The sequence below is a fragment of the Rattus rattus genome, chromosome 18 (assembly GCF_011064425.1).
Source record: "Rattus rattus isolate New Zealand chromosome 18, Rrattus_CSIRO_v1, whole genome shotgun sequence".
NCBI classification, from domain to species: Eukaryota; Metazoa; Chordata; class Mammalia; order Rodentia; family Muridae; genus Rattus; species Rattus rattus.
Window position 1 is genome coordinate 43,292,687 of NC_046171.1, and position 17,008 is coordinate 43,309,694.

Below are 17,008 nucleotides of genomic sequence, written 5' to 3' on the forward strand. Positions count from 1 at the left end.
GAGCCAGGATACCTGGCTCCAGAGGCTGTATTGTTGGCTACCTCACCAGCACATTTCCTTAAGCTAATACCAAGAAAGGGGCGGGAGACGAAGTAAGAGGAAGGAGGGGGAAGAATGGAGAACTGAGGAGAGGGGCAGAAAAACAATCGGAGGGCAAAACCTGGAGCAACACCAGGAGAAGTCCCCTAGTCTGTCCTGGAGAAGCTCTGAAGACCCGGGCGCTTGGGATTAGGCGCCACCCTCGGTGAGGAGCACCGGAGCTGGGCACAGAATGACCTTTCTATACAGTGTGGTAACTGTTAGACAGGAAAGTTCACTGGCGCTATACAGAAATTCCTGTGTGTCCAAGCACATCTCACACGTGGAAAGTTACTGAGCGGCTGTGGCTGCCCCGGTAAGGCTCAGGCCAACGCAGCCACAAACCGACGACTACGGAGTCCATTGTCAGCCTGCTCCCATAAAACTCTGCTTTTACGAGGCTGTTCTGCAAAAAATTGAAATTTAAACAAATTTCCACCGTTGCTAGGTTTGTTTTGTTTGGCTTTTTACGGTCCGCAAAACACGTGGGCTACACTTTAAATAGGAAGGTCCTGAACCCTGTGATTAAAATTTAAAAATATTCCACCACTAAATAATTTTCAAATTTGCTTTTGAGTTCTCACAAAGGAAGAGGGTCCAAAGAAAGATGCCATTAAAACGTGCAGACCGATGACTGCTCTTTTTGCATCGGTTCGTCAAAATGACTTACACGGCAGCTATGGAGGAAAATGGCTTGAGCAAGTACTGTGCCCCAAAGGCAGAACAAGCGCGTCCCCAGAAACCTGGAGATTATTTGGACCGAAACTCAGTCCCTCTCAGTGTCCCGCCCCGTGGCAGTGCGCAGTTGGCTGTTCCCTAGGTCCGGGTGGATGCTGCGGGGGGTTTGCCCGGGTGCGCTCTGCTGAATGCAGCACTAGACCAGCTCAAAACACAAAGCAAGCAGCCGAGCGAGGGGCGGCCGCCCAGCCGAGCATACTCACGGCTGGGGTCCGGGGTCCCTGCGATCCCTGCGGTGCAGCCGCCAAGGGACAGCGCGAGGCGGCGCCGGGTCTGCTCGCCAACCCCACGCGCCACGGCCCAGGGACCTGCCAAGCCTGCCCAGTTCCCCCCTGCAGCGGGCACTTGAGAAAACCCAGCCCCGAGCTCCGCGCAGTCTGCGCGGCGCCCGCGGCTTCGACTTTTCGTGTTGGGGGGTAAGATGGCAGGGCCGGGGAAACAAAGGAAACTTAGGCCGGGCGGCGTGTGTGGTTCGTGTGCTCGCCCGGGGTCCCGTGTGGGAGTCGCCAGCGCCTGTGCACGCTGCCGGCCCCGGGAAACCCTAGCTGGGTCACAGCCCCGGGCGTCCGCCCACCTGCCGCGCTGGCCGCCTCGGGACATCCCAAGTCACCCGGGCGGGCTCGGAGCAGGCGGCGGGGGAGGGGGCGAGAGCGGCGCAGGGGGGTGGGGGGCGGGGAGGCGGCAGGGTAGGAGGAGAGCACGGGTGGGCGGGCGCCGCACGTCACGGCTATTGTGGCTGTCCCGGTATATAAGGTCCCGCCGGCCGGCCGCGCTCCCCACCTTGCCTGCGCCCGCGCGAGCCGAGCACATCTCCACGCACCGAGCATCCAGAGAGTCGCGCCGCGCGCCGACGGAGCGGACATGGGCAGAGCGATGGTGGTCAGGCTAGGGCTGGGGTTGCTGCTTCTGGCACTGCTCCTACCCACGCAGGTGAGACCCTGCTCTCGGTGTGGCGTGGGGCCGCGTCCTGGGGGAGTGCGTGTGTGTGTGTGTGTGTGTGTGTGTGTGTGTGTGTGTGTGTGTGTGTGTGTGTGTAGCAGGGGTGAAGTCCCTACCTCCGGCCACGCACAGGGGTAGGGAGAGAATTTTATGTGACTTGGGGAACTCGTGGTGTGGACTCCCTAGAGAGAGCGCCCCCTCCCCTCCCACGGAGGGTCTTCGAGCTCCCTGCGAACCACACAAAGAGAGGGGACGGTCCCCTTCGGGGGAGCGTGGCACACGCCCATTCTCCACCGTCCAAACTGTTTTGGAGATCGCCCAGGAATCCCTGGTTGTGGCTCTGTCTCCCACCGGGGTTCTCAGTCCTGAAGCTAGGGACCTCCCGACGCCACAAACTCCCGCGGTGCGACCCCACACCTCCATCCCTGGCCACCTTAGGGGCCCCATCTCAGCCCAGACCCAATGGCACTGTAGAGACGGAGGGCAGGACTCCAGTGTCCCGATTCTCCGCCAGGCTTTGTCCTAGTCCACAGCCGCTTCCTCTCTTAGATTTGTCCCGGGTACAGATCTCACCCCCCAACACCATGGGTGGCGCTGCTCTAGCTGCCTTAGCGAAAGGGGTGAAGGAGCGCGCCCAGAATGAGACCTGAGCCTGGGAGACCAGGGCGGGACTCGGAGAAGCAGACAGTGGCTTTCCACAGCCTTCGGTTCGCTTAGGGATGTCCCTCGGGCTTCGCCCCTGAAAAGTTGGGCGCGCCAGATTTTCCGACCCTAGAGATCCAGGCTCCGGGCTCACCTGGGAGAGCAGCCCAAGAGCTTGGAGCGCGCTTCGTCTTCCCCATCTCAGGCAGGGTAACTGTACCCCATTGTCTTCTCTGTGGGTTGGCTGTGCCCCGGGGCCTTTCTCAGTCCTCCCGAACCCCCATTTAGGAGGGGCTCAGCATCCCGAAACTGGTTGGTCTCACCCGGATTCCCTTCTCAGCCCCCTCCCCCATAGAAATGTTGAGAGGGAGGTGTTGGTTAAGCAAATCAAGGGAGCTTGGTGGAGAACTGTTAAGTGCCAATTTAATAATTAACATGTAAAAATTGGTTGATGGTGTTGGAGAGGACCTCTAGACACAGATTGAGCCTTGGGCTCCGTTATTACTATTACTATTATTATTATTATTTTTTTTTTTTAGGTTTTTTTTTTTTTTTTTTTTTGTCACCTGCAGTAGTAAAAGCTCTTTGTAAAAATAAAGAACGGTTACTTTCGGGTACCCATAGGACAGGCTCCGTGTTTTAAACAACTTAGCATATTAAGGTTTTCCTTTTTTTTTTTTTTTTTTGTGGGAATGCCACTTCCTGATCGGACAGGGTCTTATCTTGACACACAGTAGGCCCCCAGTAAGTCTAAGTGTCTGGATCAGGATTTTGGTGTGCGCAAGTCTACTTTGGATACGATTTGTACATTTCTTGAGTCAATATTTGCTTAATGGCCTTACGACTGGAGAACAAAAGGAGCTAAGGCAGACACAGGAGGGCTTATCTTGGGATCCAGGGGCGGCCGAAAGTACCTGTGGCTAGATTCTTTACTTGGTGCCACGTCGCCCTCCCTCTCACTTGTAATCGGAAGCTCTAGCAAGCCCTGGCAAACCCTCCTTTCAGTGAGGGCTGAAAACTCGGATCAGCCTTTGTTCCATGACAAAGGAGAGTATCACGTGCCTCGCCGGACTGTGCTTTTCAAGGCTTGCAAAACCAGCGGCGAATATGCCACTAGGTTGCTGGGACACAAGAGGAAGCCTCGCTTGTCGGCCACAGAGTCTAGCCAGTCACCAGGCAATGAGCTGGTGAAATTTAATACCAAACCCTGTCTTTACGTGGGGGGTGGGGGTGGGGATGTTTTAACCGAAATCCTTCTGCCGTAGAGCAAGGACTCTCCAGTATTTTTTGAAATTCAGATTAAATTAATTCTTGTTATTCTTAGCCTCCGAGCCTGTGCTTACTAGCAAATGTTCTGCCACTGAGTGGCATCCCTAGGTGGGCAGTTCCCACTTTTTCAATTTAAGACAAATTTTTTTTGGTTTTGGTAAGGGCTATAATTTCAAGATTTCAAAGGAGCAGATATGTGCTTTTAAGTTTAAATGTTAAGATATTTCCTTAAGGCAATGTTTCCCGGGCTGTTCGAAGCCAGAGACTCAGCACAACCAGGATGGGCTGTGATTCCACAAACTCAGAGATCTCAATCACCTGACAAAAGTGTATGCAGACACACATTCCCTACGACCCCCACCCCCCACCACATACAGGGTTTTGATTGTTTTTGAGATAAGCCCCACTTATCCAACTATGTAGTGCTGACTGGGTTGGTGTTTTGTTTTTTTGTTTGTTTGTTTTTTGTTTTGGTTTTTGGGTTTTTTTGGTAGACCAGAACTTAGAGAGACCTGCCTGCCTCTGCCTCCTCCTGAAGTGTCAGGATTTACATGTGCCACAATTCTTGACCACATGTAAATCAATCAATCTTTCTTTCTTTCTTTCTTTCAGAATCAAATCTCATTGTAGGTGGTTGTGAGCCACCATGTGGTCACTGGGATTTGAACTCAGAACCTCTGGAAAAGCAGTCAGTGCTCTTAACCTCTGAGCCATCTCTCCAGCTCAGGTTTTATTTTCTTGAGACAGAGTCTAGGCATAAAACCCAGGCTGGCTTTGAGGTCTAGATCTCTCGGGTTTCATTCTCTGGTGCTAGGGTTACAGATCAGAACTACTGACCTGGCTCAATTACAGTATTTTAAAGATCAAAAATTTTAAGTAACTTTAAAATATCCCCTTGTCTAGGGAAACCGGAAACCTTGCCTGCAATGCTAGCCAATCCTATACTACTGGAACTAGATTAAGCAGATACTTTATTACACTGTGCAGAACTAGAAACTGTTACCCTTGCTCTTAGCATCTGTGGTCCGGAGAACTCTTTGTTTTTGAGACAGACGACCTCATGTAGCTAAGGCTGGCCTCGAACTCGTGACTTCTGCCCCTGCTTTCCCAGTGCTGAGGTGGTACATCACCACATAGGGCTTCAAGGACTTTTGCCCTTACTGTTTGTATTCTTTAGGTATCTGTGGAGGTAGTTTTAAAACTAAAGAGTATCGTTTTGGTGAGATTTCAAGTGGGAATGGTGCCAAGTAAGAATTCAGAATTTAAAACGTGGCTAAGAGAACAATGTGGGGGAAAAGCAGTCTCAGGATGGAGGGGGGACTGGAGAGTGTAGTTCAGGGGTGGAGCTTGAGTACTTAGTGTCCCTAAGACCCTGTGTTTGACTTTCTCTACTGCAGCCACAGAGACTGTGACGTGCTTGAATGTTACTACAGAGTGCAAACGGAGCTTAGCTGTGGATGGTTCTGAAAATTTACCTGTGACTTCTCTTTCCTTATGTATTCCAGATTTATTGCAACCAAACATCGGTTGCACCGTTTTCCGGGAACCAGAATATCTCTGCTGCCCCAAATCCAACTAATGCTACCACCAGATCTGGGTGTAGCTCCCTGCAGTCCACAGCCGGTCTCCTGGCTCTTTCTCTCTCTCTCCTACATCTCTACTGTTAGAGACTCAGGCCAAGAAACGTCTCTACTTCCCCATCTAGACCCACCCCGAATGGCAACCACAAGTCCAATGTGACCAGGAAGAGACAGGTCCACATCAAATCGGCTGTTACCATTACCTCAACAGAAAACACTGAGAATCCGAAATTCGACTGGCTTAAAGGACGCGTGAAGGGTTTGAGAGCTGAGAGATGCCAATATGGGATCTGCTGGAGTTTTATGTCCGAGATGGAGACAAGCTTCCAAAATTGACGTGATTTGCTCGAAATGTGGCTTAAGAAATGTGGACACTTAAAACTCTCACTCGAAATCGGGCGTAGGTTTGATGTAGAGGGAGAAGGATGGGCTGTGGAATGGAGGTCCATTATTTTCATTGGTTCCTTCGACCTATAAGGCCGTAACGCAGTTAGGTGGTATTCAAAAGCTTCTCTGATGCTATTTCCGTGTATGTTGGAAGGAACTACCAGGTGTTACTTTAAATCCCCGATGTGTTGTTTTGTTACTACTAATTTAATAGGCTAAACTCTAGGTGAAGTCCCATGTCGTTGACCTCTGGTTCTTCTCTCCAGAACGGAACATTTTACACCCTCCTTCTGTGGCTTTAGGTCTGACATATTGTATTTGACCTTTGTTAGTAATTGACACGGGCCAGGCAACGATGGATTGGAACCCACCCCCAAATCCAGCCACCCCTGAATAAATCTGATTTCAAAAGTCACAATGGCAGAGCATTTCCCAGTGTCTTTTCTCACTCACCACGGGTACCAAGTTCACTTAGGTGAGCTGGTTCTCCAGAGAGCAGAATTCTGTTGATCTCGGCTAATCTCCAAACGCTGCGTTTTATTTTGGCGGATGTCGAGGGCTTTTCACGATTTAAAGCGTGGTCTGTTAGCAAGGCCAACGTTATGAGTCTTGAAATTCTACAGGCAAATATGCAACCCAGCATTTGGGATGTGAGGACTGGAAGCTCTCACTGAATTCACAAAGTCTTTTATACAATTTCTGTAAATACTTTTTTTTTTTTTTTAAAGAGAAAAACAAAACCATGGATCGGAATAGCCATGTTTGGAATACTTTGGTTATCAGTTCATATTTTTAGATAGTTTGACATTGGTCCTGTGCCTGAGAGGGGGTTTGGTTCTACAGTAAGTTTTTTTTTTTCCAATTTCCTTGATACACACATACCTTCTAAAACACAGACATTTCCTCAAAAAAAAAAAAAAAATCCTTTTGTTCGCATGGTCACACACTGATGCTTACCCATTCTGGGATCTAATACGGTCACAGTAGTCTTGATAACCAGAATCATTTTTTTCTCCGTCTTTAGAAACCTACCCGGGAACAAGGAGACCTCACAGACCCGAAGCTACTGTGTGTGTGAATGAACACTCCCCTTGCCTCATACCCGAATGCTGTACATCTATTTGATTGTATATTGTGTTTGTGTATTTATGCTTTGATTCATAGTAACTTCTCATGTTATGGAATTGATTTGCATTGAACACAAACTGTAAATAAAAGAAAGAAATGGCTGAAAGAGCAGTCTGTTGGATCTAAAGTGTTTCTTGGGCAATAATTGGGGGTGGGCATTGCTGTTACGAAGGGGGCACGTCTTGTCCTACTGACTGGAACATTACACACCGTAGTTTTGAAAAGCCAGCAGGTTTGGTTTCCTTCCGAAATTCCTTTTATTTCCTCCCAAGTCTGGGAATAAAGGCGTGCCACCACACCTGCCTCTAGATGACATCTTTGAGCCTTTAAGGCTACACACCTACTTGCTCAGCGACTGAGAACCAGCTGTGCACCAAGGTACCTGTGACTGATGAAGCCGGCCGGGGAGAACGCCTTTGAGATGAGAGGTGTCTATGTCTTGCCAGGGAGCGCTCTTAGGACAACATCCTCATAGTGGGGATTTAGCTCAGTGGTAGAGCACTTGCCTAGCAAGCAGAAGGCCCTGGGTACGGGGTCCCCAGCTCTGAAAAAAAGAAGAAAAAAAAAAAAGAAAGAAAGAAAGAAACCACAACGGCCTTGAACCTTAGACCCGATGCCGGAATGGCAGATGGTGGTGGGAGAATGAACAGCGCGTTCTAAGTCGGTACCACTTTCTCTCACCTGCCTGGAGGTCTACACATCACTTTGTTTTTCCTAAACGAAGCTCCCTCTTGCTTCTTCCACACGTCAAACACATTCTTGGGTTCCCAACATCTCTACTGTGATTCAGGGACCACCAGGAAGGGCAGGCTGGAAACCACTGTCCTTGGGTGGATTTCCACAAGAATCCTCAGGTCTGCCCTCTAAAGCTTAGATGACTAGAGCGCTCTTCAACTGTATCTACAGATTGCCCCCTGCCCCCGCCCCGCCTCTGTGAAGTGTGCTAGTTTGCTGTTGGGGTAACTGAGGACCACTTACATTGACATGAAACTGGTCAGCACAGTTCATTGTCTCAGATCATTGAATCATGGTTTGTCTCTAGATGAACAGTAGCCTCTCTCCAGGATAGAAGTCTGTTGCACACAACAGAACCACTTCCCAGAAGAAGATACACAGTCTTGGCTGTGTTCATTCCCATCCTACTTTGGTTTAAGTGTCTGTTTTTGTGTTGGAAACTGTCTCATTCTGTATATAGCCTAGGCCGGTCTCAAATTTAGGGCGATCTTGCTTCAGTCTTCTGAGCCCTTGGATTGTGCTGTCACAACCAGCTTTTGTTTGTTTGTGTTTAAACAGGGTCTTGTTTTGCGACTTAGTCCTTAGGAGACACTATGTAGCCTGGGCTAGCCTTGAACCGTGAACGTCTGCCTTTGTTTCCTGAGAGCTAGAGTTACAGTTGTGTGTTCACCGTGCCTGACTGTGTTCACTCTTAGTAACCTGTAATTTATTAGCTACTGTTAAAATTACTAATAAATCTTGTCAGTTGAAGAAACAAAGGGAGAATATAAACGAGGCTGCTGCTAGTATTTCCAGATTTCTTCTTCCTCACAAATGGGATTTCCTTTCTTTCCATAAGCACTCCATCGAGTTGTGGGTCTTAGACTGGCAGAGTGACCCAAGCTTCTATTTGAAGTCTGTTGCAGCTGTCTCCTGACTTTAATCACAGGGCATGGTAGTAGTAAGAGAATCCCCTAAGATCTTCCCTCCTGGCCCCCTCTCCTCACCTCTCTTTCTCTCCCCTCTTCCTTCTCTCTTCTTACTTTCTCTCCTCCCTTCCATTTTCTGAGACAGTGTTTCACTCCCCAGGCTGGTCTGGAACTTATGGCCTTAGGGCCTCTTCCTGCCTCAGCCTCCCAGGTGGTAGGATTATAGGTGACAACTATGCTCGGCTTAGAGAGTTTTTCAAGCTTATTTTGCCTTAATTTCCCTTGTACAGTATCGACGCAATTTCTCCTTAGTAACCAGGATCATTGTTGACTAGGACAAGTTCATATTTTGATGCAGAAGTTTGAGGATCCCGAAGTGATTGGTGGCTGTCTCGACTTCTCGTTCAATGGGATTGTAGCCGTGTCTCCTGATGGAAGCTTCCTCTTCCTCATCCTTCTTCATCGTTTTCTCTTTTTATTGTTGGGGTTGGAACCTAAGGGTTCACAGATTCGAGGAACATGCTGGATCACCGAGCTAGGCCCCAGGCAGAGCATGAGGTCTTAGACAGGAAGTAAAAGTTTTGCTAGTGAATCACTGGGAGTGACGGTGACGCCGATTCCTCCCTTGATTCCCGAGAGACCCATCTGAGAAACCGCATCATATCCAGAGCACGTATAGCTTCCGGGAGGACACAGCCCCTGAAAGGTTTTGCTTCTAGTTGGCACGTCAATACATTTCAAAGGCTTTTGTTCCCCCTTCTGTTAGGCCAGCTGCTTCAGGATAATGGGGATCTTGACTGGAACAGGTAATTCTCGACCATGAACCCACCATCACACATCTGTAAAGGGCTGTAAAGGGAGCTCTTTGGTGAGGAGCACTGTGTGGAGCACCACGAGAGAGGACAAAGGGTGGATGAGAGTCTGATCAGAGCACTGCATGCAGAGAAAGCAAAGCCATGTCCTGAGTAAGTCTATGTCTTCAAGTACGAGCTAAATGTGGCTGCCCCTCCTGTGATGGAATAAACACAACATACTTATCCTTGCCCCAGGTCACAGGTTGGCCAGCCTGCAGAACAGTGACTGTTAGGGACTGGGCGTTGGCCTTTGCTACAGCAGAATGAGCACTGCACAATGGCTCTGGCCAGGGTGGCACACAGGACCGTGTTTCCGAGCTCCCTTGGCTGCTTTGAAACTCAACGGTCAAGGCAAGGGATGGCTAGTGTAAGAATCTGTTTGAGCTTCACAAAATGGGTCCTCTACTTCCTCTACTTCTGAGGGCGCCTTTCGATGAACGTCCCCATGGGGGAAAAGCATTTTTCACATCTGTCTTCCCTAGAACTTTTGGGTTACCATTTTTTTTTTTCTACTTGTGGATCTTCAAAGTCTATCTCGTCAAATACTTGGCCATAGTCCATGAGTCAGCATAGATGGATATTTCTGGTCGTTACTCTTTCCGAAAAGGAAAGCAAACAGTAGGTTCTTTGCCTGTGTTTCTGCCCATGGGGGGCACTTTGATTCACCAATGACCACCAGGAATGTCTTAGAGATATTTATGAAGCTGTCACTGTCTGCGTTTGTGTGGTGCTAGCATTTGTGTAGAGCCGGATGCAAGTCTTCTCTTTCTTGGTCAGCTGACTATGAGGCTATTGGCGCATGCTGTGGAGAAGAAGGTGAGACGGCTGGTGGAGGGGCCATGAAGGCATCTCTCCTTCTTCATGTAAGTTGTCTGTACCTCCAGGGCTGCCTTCTGTGTACCCCTTCACAGTGGACTGCTCCTCCTGTCCACAAGTAACTTCATTGCCGAGAGGTTTAGACCACTGTGCTGGCTAATCTCCCATTGTCAACCGGACTAGGTTTAAAATCATTACAGAAACAATCTTCTGGGTGTGCCGATAAGAACGTTTCTAGAAAGGTTTAGAGGAGGAAAGACCTACTTTGGGTGAGGGGTAGCACTGTCCTATGGGACTGGGTCTCGGATGGCACACAGAGAGAAAGCTAGCTTAGCTCCCACACTCAACCTTCCCTGACTCCTCACTGTGGCCCTGGAGCATCCGGCTGCCTCAAGCCCCTCATGACCACACTTCCCAACCACGACAGACTGTGCTCTTAAATTGCGAGGCTAAACGTACCCTCCCTTGTTTCTGTTTTTGTCAGGTATGAATAACTACAGCACTTAAATAAAATAACAAATACGGAAGTTCAGAGCTGCTTCGCAGAATATGGCAAAGTTTGGAACTAGAAAAGCTATAGTTTACTTGGTGGGAATTCCAATTGTGGGAAGAGTTTGGAAAGCCAGGACACTAAAGGAAACCCTGAGAGTCTCAGCCCAGGAGGTTTCAGAGAGGAACCTGCCCACATTCTGTGTGAGTTCTGACACCACAGGTGGGGTGGAACTGAAACGTCATTTGCTTAGTGCACGCTCTCAGGACAGGATAGAACTCAGTCTGTCTACCTGTTTCTGTTCACTACCCTTAGGAGGCAAGCTAGGGAAGCAATGGGGCAGGGAGATATGAAAATGGGCTGTTTGGCCAAGAAAGTCGAGAAGGTTGTAGACAAGGCAGGTGTGTAGCACCATGGAAAGGAAACGGTTGCCTTGCACTGGGACAACAGGGCAAGAGTCCACTCATGGAAGGCTGCAACTTAGAGAAATGCAAATTCATCTGGCAGTGGTCGTGCTCGGCTTTAATCCCAGCACTTGGGAAGCAAAGGTAGGGGGATCTCTGAGTTCCAGGCCAGCCTGATCTGCAGAGGGAGTTCCAAGACAGCCAGGGCTACACTGAGAAACATTGTCTCAAACAAAACAAAACAAAACAAAACAAAACAAAACAAAACAAAACTTGCCAATTCATCTGAAAGGAGACAGACTGAATTAAGATTGCAGATAAAGGGATTCCCAGCTCACAAATAACTGTCCGGGGACATGGATGTCACAGGGGTCCAGTGGCACATCTCAAGCCGGTAGCAGAACTTGGCAGTGGGGCATGTGCAGGGACAAGAGATGCAGGAGCAATGGAAGCTTGTGCCAAGGTTTCAGAAAGCAACGTGTGGCAGAGTCTCCTGGTAGGAGACCTTGAGTGGCCATTGTGTGAATTGGGGAAGGTGAACCTTACATTGCAATGGAGACCCGGGATGCGGGATGTCAGGGGTGGGAGATGTCAGGGGTGGGAGATGACCTCCCAGAAAAGCTGTAGGTGCAGAGTGGAGCTGGCTGGGGTTGGGTTGAGTGGATGGACTGGTGGGGTTGTCTGAGTACTAGGAATAACAGCTAGGTCACTGAAACCTTCTGACGCTGAGATGACTCTTCAGTCTTCCGTGAGTGAGTCTCCCATGCTGGGCGTGGAGTTGCAGGATTTAGTGCTTGCCCTGATGGTTTCAGTTTGTTTATCTGGACGACGTTTGCTATGTCCCACCTGTCTTTCAAATGGAAATATTTACCCTGGTGCCATTGTATGTTGTATGTGCCCTGTGTTTTGATTTTTCTGGAGGCTCCCAGTTAAGAGATTTCTGTCTCGTATCTCAGAAGAGGTGTCCTTGCAAGAGTGGTTGCAACAGTCTTTAATGTTGTTGCAACATTAAAGACTATGGGGGTCGTTACAGAAGGACTAAGTGCATTTTGATTTATGAGAAGAAGAGGGGAGTTCTGGGGGCAAGAGTGGAATGCTATGACACAGAGTGCCATGTCTGAGTGTCAAGTAGAAAAGGGGTGAGGTCATTACACTCATTTTGACAAGATATTTTGTATATGTGAACTGACACTTGGCTTAGGATGGGCATCTCAGTGTACATGGTGATCCTTGATTAAGAATACAGTCTCTGCTAAGCTGCAGTAACAAATCAACAGCTGTTTCTAAAAGAAAGAGAGATGGGGAGGGGGAGGGAAGGGGAAGGAGGGAGAGAGGGAGGGAGAGGGAGAGGGAGAAGGTGAAGGACAGGGTCAGAGGCTAGCTTACAGGCAGGCAGACACAAAGAATTGTACCAGGCCAATCATTCTAGTTACTTGGAAGTTGAGACAGGAGGCTGGAGAGTTCAAGGCCTGCCAGTATACAGAGTGAGTTCAAAGCCAGCATGGGCAATTTAAATGGGACCTTGAGTGCAAAAGAGGCTGAAAGGCATAGCCGAGGTTGGAACAGTTGCTTGGCAAACACAGTACCTCTGAGCCACATCCTAAGTGAGAGTAAGATTTCATAAGGGAAATATCAGGGGCTAAGAAATGACTCAGCAGTCAAGAGCTGTAGCTGAGGACTAGAGTTCGATTCCCAGCACTCCCAGTTCATAATCATCTGTAATTCTAGTTCCAGAGGATCAAATGTCTTCTTCTGGCCTGCACATATGCGTGGGCACACACACACACACACACACACACACACACACACACACACACACACTCTTACTTCAAAAATTAATGACCGGGGGTTGGGGATTTAGCTCAGTGGTAGAGTGCTTGCCTAGTAAGCACAAGGCCCTGGGTTCGGTCCTCAGCTCCGAAAAAAAGAAAAGAAAAAAAAAAATTAATGACCGGTAGTTGAAGAACTGTTCTTTGAAAGTTGTGTTAAACTACCCTGGGGTCTTCTAGTTATCAGAAAAGATCCATTTCGTCATTCCATGGCTACGGTTTATGTGTTCACACGTGAATTCTGGTCATGTAACTTATGGCTAAGTTGAGAAGTTGAGTAATGAATGACCATTGATCCAGTGTTTGGTCACCCAAGGTTACATGGTACACAGAGGCAGACATCAGAGGCAAGAAGTGAGTTGTCACAGTGTCACGGAGCAAAGGTGCAAAAGATGTGGTTAGAACTAAACACATCCTGACCCACACCCAGGGTCACCACTGTCCCTAAATAGAACTTACACCATGTGGGCAGCTGACAAATGCATGCATTCTTTTTCTTTTTCTTTTTCCTTTTTCATAGACCTCATTTGGGGTTGGGTCGGTTATCCGGTATAAAAATTTCTTTTCTAATTTTGCTATGATGATTGAAAATCACCATCCTGGGGGTGCCTCTTGCTTACCCTTCAGATTACAACTCAATTCTAGAGTCAGTGCATAGCTAAGAAGCCTGAGGAAGTTTCCATACTTGTGATTTTTGAAGAGAAATATCTCTGAGAGCGGAAGGGTCTGAGGCAGTTTAGCTGCTCTGCCTCTCGACACTCGGCAGTGAGGAAGCTTTGTGAAAGGGCACACTTGCAGAATGGGCTTATACCTCCTCTCCACAGATCTCGGCTCCTCCAGTCAGGTCACAGCCTCCACAGACCAGAGCTGCCTTTCTCCTGTGGCTCAACCTTCTATTGGCTGAGAAAGGTGTCATTTTTAAGTGAGAGGCATCTAGGCGTTTTTCTGAGTCTGTCCTTCCCCACCACTGCTTTCCTTAGCCATCAGGACCTTTGGGAACCTCATGTCTGACTCATTCCTCTTCCTTGTAGCCGTTCTTGCTCCTTCCTCCAAAGTGTTGCTCCTTGGTTTGAAACCATGGCTGCCCTTTGTCTACAAGAGCTAAACCCAGGAATCCCCACTTCTAGTAGCACTTAAGACCCTTTCCCATCTGATCCCAATCTCACATTCCAGTCGGATCTGAAGAGCTAAGTCAGACCGCTTACCACCCTTCAAACACCTTCTTTTTGTGTCTGTGTGACTCTCCATTTTCTTTTCTCTCTGGGGGGTGTGTGTGTGTGTGTGTGTGTGTGTGTGTGTGTGTGTGTGTCTGTCATCTGTTTGCGCAAGTGTGTATGCTCGTGGAGACCACACTACAACCTTAGGCACTATTTACCTGGAGCTTGCCGAGTAGGTTAATCTGAGCCTGCCGTTACTCCGCAGAGATTCACCTGTGTCCACGTTCCCAGCTCGGGATTAACAAACGTGGCGGATTCTGTGCCAATGCTATAGATAGAAGAAGCTCTTCTCTACATCAGAGAGTTCCCGAGAGGGCAGCCATTTAGAAATAGTACCAGCCACCATCAATTTTTTTTTTTAATTAAGAACATTTTAAATGTAGATTGTGAGGAGCAAATTCAGCTCCCCTTGCCTACTAGGCAAGCACCTTACTGCCTGGTCCACCTCGCTCCTCAAACCAGATGCTTTTTTTTTTTTTTTTTTTTTTTTTGAGACAAGTTCTCACTGTCCCAAGGCTGTCCTGGAACAGAGTACTCAGTTCAGGTTGGCATCGAGCTCAGGCATTAGACAGCACACTGGGCTGTGCCTACATAACACTTCAATGCAGCCATTCAATGTAGCCAAGGTGAGGGTGGTCCAACCCCGCTGCCTCTGTTAGCCTTTCAGCTCGTTGCCTGCTACAAAATGCTAAAAGATCTCAGCCAAAGGATACAATGTTTCTGTTACCCCGGAGTCTTGCACCTCAGATGGGCGACCTATCTCATGAGGTGGGTAGAAACTCAAACAAGTTAACATACAAAGCCTCAGTGCGAAATCTGGCCTGTTGTAAGGAATGGACACAGGGTAGTATTATTTCTTGTCAGGGCAGAGAAATTCATTTTGACGTTTCTGTCAACATTCCTGCTCTCTGAAAGAATCTGTCTTATTCATTTCTGAGTTCTTGGGCTGTGATAGAGGGTAGGTACGCAATGAATACTAAGGGAAATAGACTATAGTGACACTTTATTATAAGGGTAGCTGGGGGAGGGGAGAGGACAGACCTCTGCTAGCCTATTAGGTCTGAAGAGAGGTTAGGACTATTGCTAAATGCCTGATCTCTCAGGACTTCTTTGCATTAGAGAAGGGCCTCCTCTAGCTACAGCAGTGAAGTTCAATGACAGTACATATCAGGGCTACTTGGGAAACTTTAGAAAATACTCATGCGTACTACTTCTTCCTGCCCAGGAAATTGTGATAAACTGGTCTGGGTGGAGCCCAGTCCTCGGGAGTTTTGAGGTGCTACACAGATGATTGTAAAGCACAGCTGAGTTGAGACACCAAGCTCTGGGTGTGGGTATGCACAATGCTGACATCAGATCAACTGTGGGTGGGGTCAAATCTTTGTGCCCAGCAAAGACCTTTTCCCCAGGGTTGTGCATAGAGGTAAGTGAGGTGGCCATTTTCTCCTAGTTCATTGTGATTTCTACCCAAATGGGGCACCCCAGTGCCATGGCTGTGCTCTGTGTGCAGGAATGTCTTCCCTGAAGGCATGGAGACCCAGGGAGGGTTATGCTCTCTTGAATTGGCAAATAAATGATATTCAAGGACATTCTTCAGTTGGAAGATGGACTAAATGGTAGCTCTGGATGGGAAGTGTGGTCCTATCACATTGGTTTTGTTGGAACAGCTGTATGATTTTGCATGAGTCACCCATGTCCAACACTGGAGACACCCTTTCCAGAAGATCCTGATTCCAGTCCTGCATCCATCAACGTGTTGCAAGACTCTTGGAAGCATCTCTGGGCTTCTGAGGGATTTCACTTGACCAGATACTTCCTACTTTGTAAAATCAAGAAGACTCCATTCCGCTTAGAAAATTCCACAATTCAGAATGGCCTCTCCTTTCTCTGAGCTTACATAAACTTGCTCTCCAACTCACACACACTTGGGCATAGAGCTTCTGAGCTGAGCCCACAAAAGTGAATGTAAGTTCACTTTTATTATTCCTAGAGACACCTCATGTTTATTCAATGACTTGGTGGCCATGTTTCACACCCTTCTGTACTCAGGACTTGAGAAAGATTTCTTCTTCAAATGAATCAACAGAACCAACTTTCTAATTAGTAGCTGCTGTCCACTTAAACTCTGTAGAACAACTTTAAACTGTTTGATGGAGCTTACAAAAGACAGCCAGTGTCTCAACGCTTGTTGAGACATGGGTGCAAATGCAATCAGGAAGCAAGGGTCCCTGCAGTCTCACAACTGCGGCTGTGCTTATCAGTATGTACTGGGTTTTGTATTTACTTCACGCCATGTATCCCTTATCTGAAGAGCTTACGGGGTGTGTTTTATATTTTGGAATATTTGAATACACATAGTTGGATATCTTGGCGATCGAACCAATGTCTCAACAGAAACTTAATTTATTTTCATATATACATTTTAAACGCAGCCTGAAGCTAACTTTATATATGTATGCACATATGCATGTACATGTGTATGTATGTACATATGTATGTATACATGTATGTGTATGTATGCATGCATGCATGCATGTATATATGTATGTGTATATGTATGCATGTATGTACATGCATGTATGTGTATATGTATGTATATATGTATGTGTATATGTATGTATATATGTATGTACATATGTATGTGTATATATTATTTATATTTATTGATTTACTGCAACAGGAGCTCAGGTAGCACAAGCTGGCTTGTAGCCAAGAGTGACCTTGAACGCTTGAGCAGTTTGTGTCCACTCTCTGAGTGGCTGGGATTATAGACACGTGCCATTGTATCTGAAATGAGGGTAATTTGGTGCAGTATTTTCAGTGTCCCTGTGTTTTGACTGTCTGTCATGTGTCACACGAAGTCAGCTTTGGAAGTTTCCACTTGTGACATTACATTGTCACTCAGGGAGCTGGGGTTTTGAAGCCTTTTGGATTTGCGGTTTTTGGATTGGACATAACTCGATTTATGGCTGCTTATTTTCTTATTTATTTTTG

At 47.8% G+C, this 17,008-nt stretch overlaps 1 protein-coding gene across 1 annotated transcript; it reads left to right on the forward strand.

The window, feature by feature from the left end:
- Positions 1–1,578: 1,578 nt before the first annotated feature.
- Positions 1,579–6,872, forward strand: Cd24 (CD24 molecule). Its single transcript, XM_032888521.1, has 2 exons — positions 1,579–1,746; positions 5,172–6,872. Exons 1-2 carry the CDS (start codon positions 1,678–1,680, stop codon positions 5,331–5,333), a joined length of 231 nt encoding a protein of 76 aa, XP_032744412.1. The 5' UTR covers positions 1,579–1,677; the 3' UTR covers positions 5,334–6,872.
- The last annotated feature ends 10,136 nt before the right edge of the window (positions 6,873–17,008 follow it).

Coding starts and splice junctions, on each gene's coding strand:
- Cd24 (XM_032888521.1), top strand. CDS start 1,678: ATGGGCAGAGCGATGGTGGTCAGGCTAGGGCTGGGGTTGCTGCTTCTG. Junction 1,747..5,171: donor CACTGCTCCTACCCACGCAG/GTGAGACCCTGC, acceptor TATGTATTCCAG/ATTTATTGCAACCAAACATC.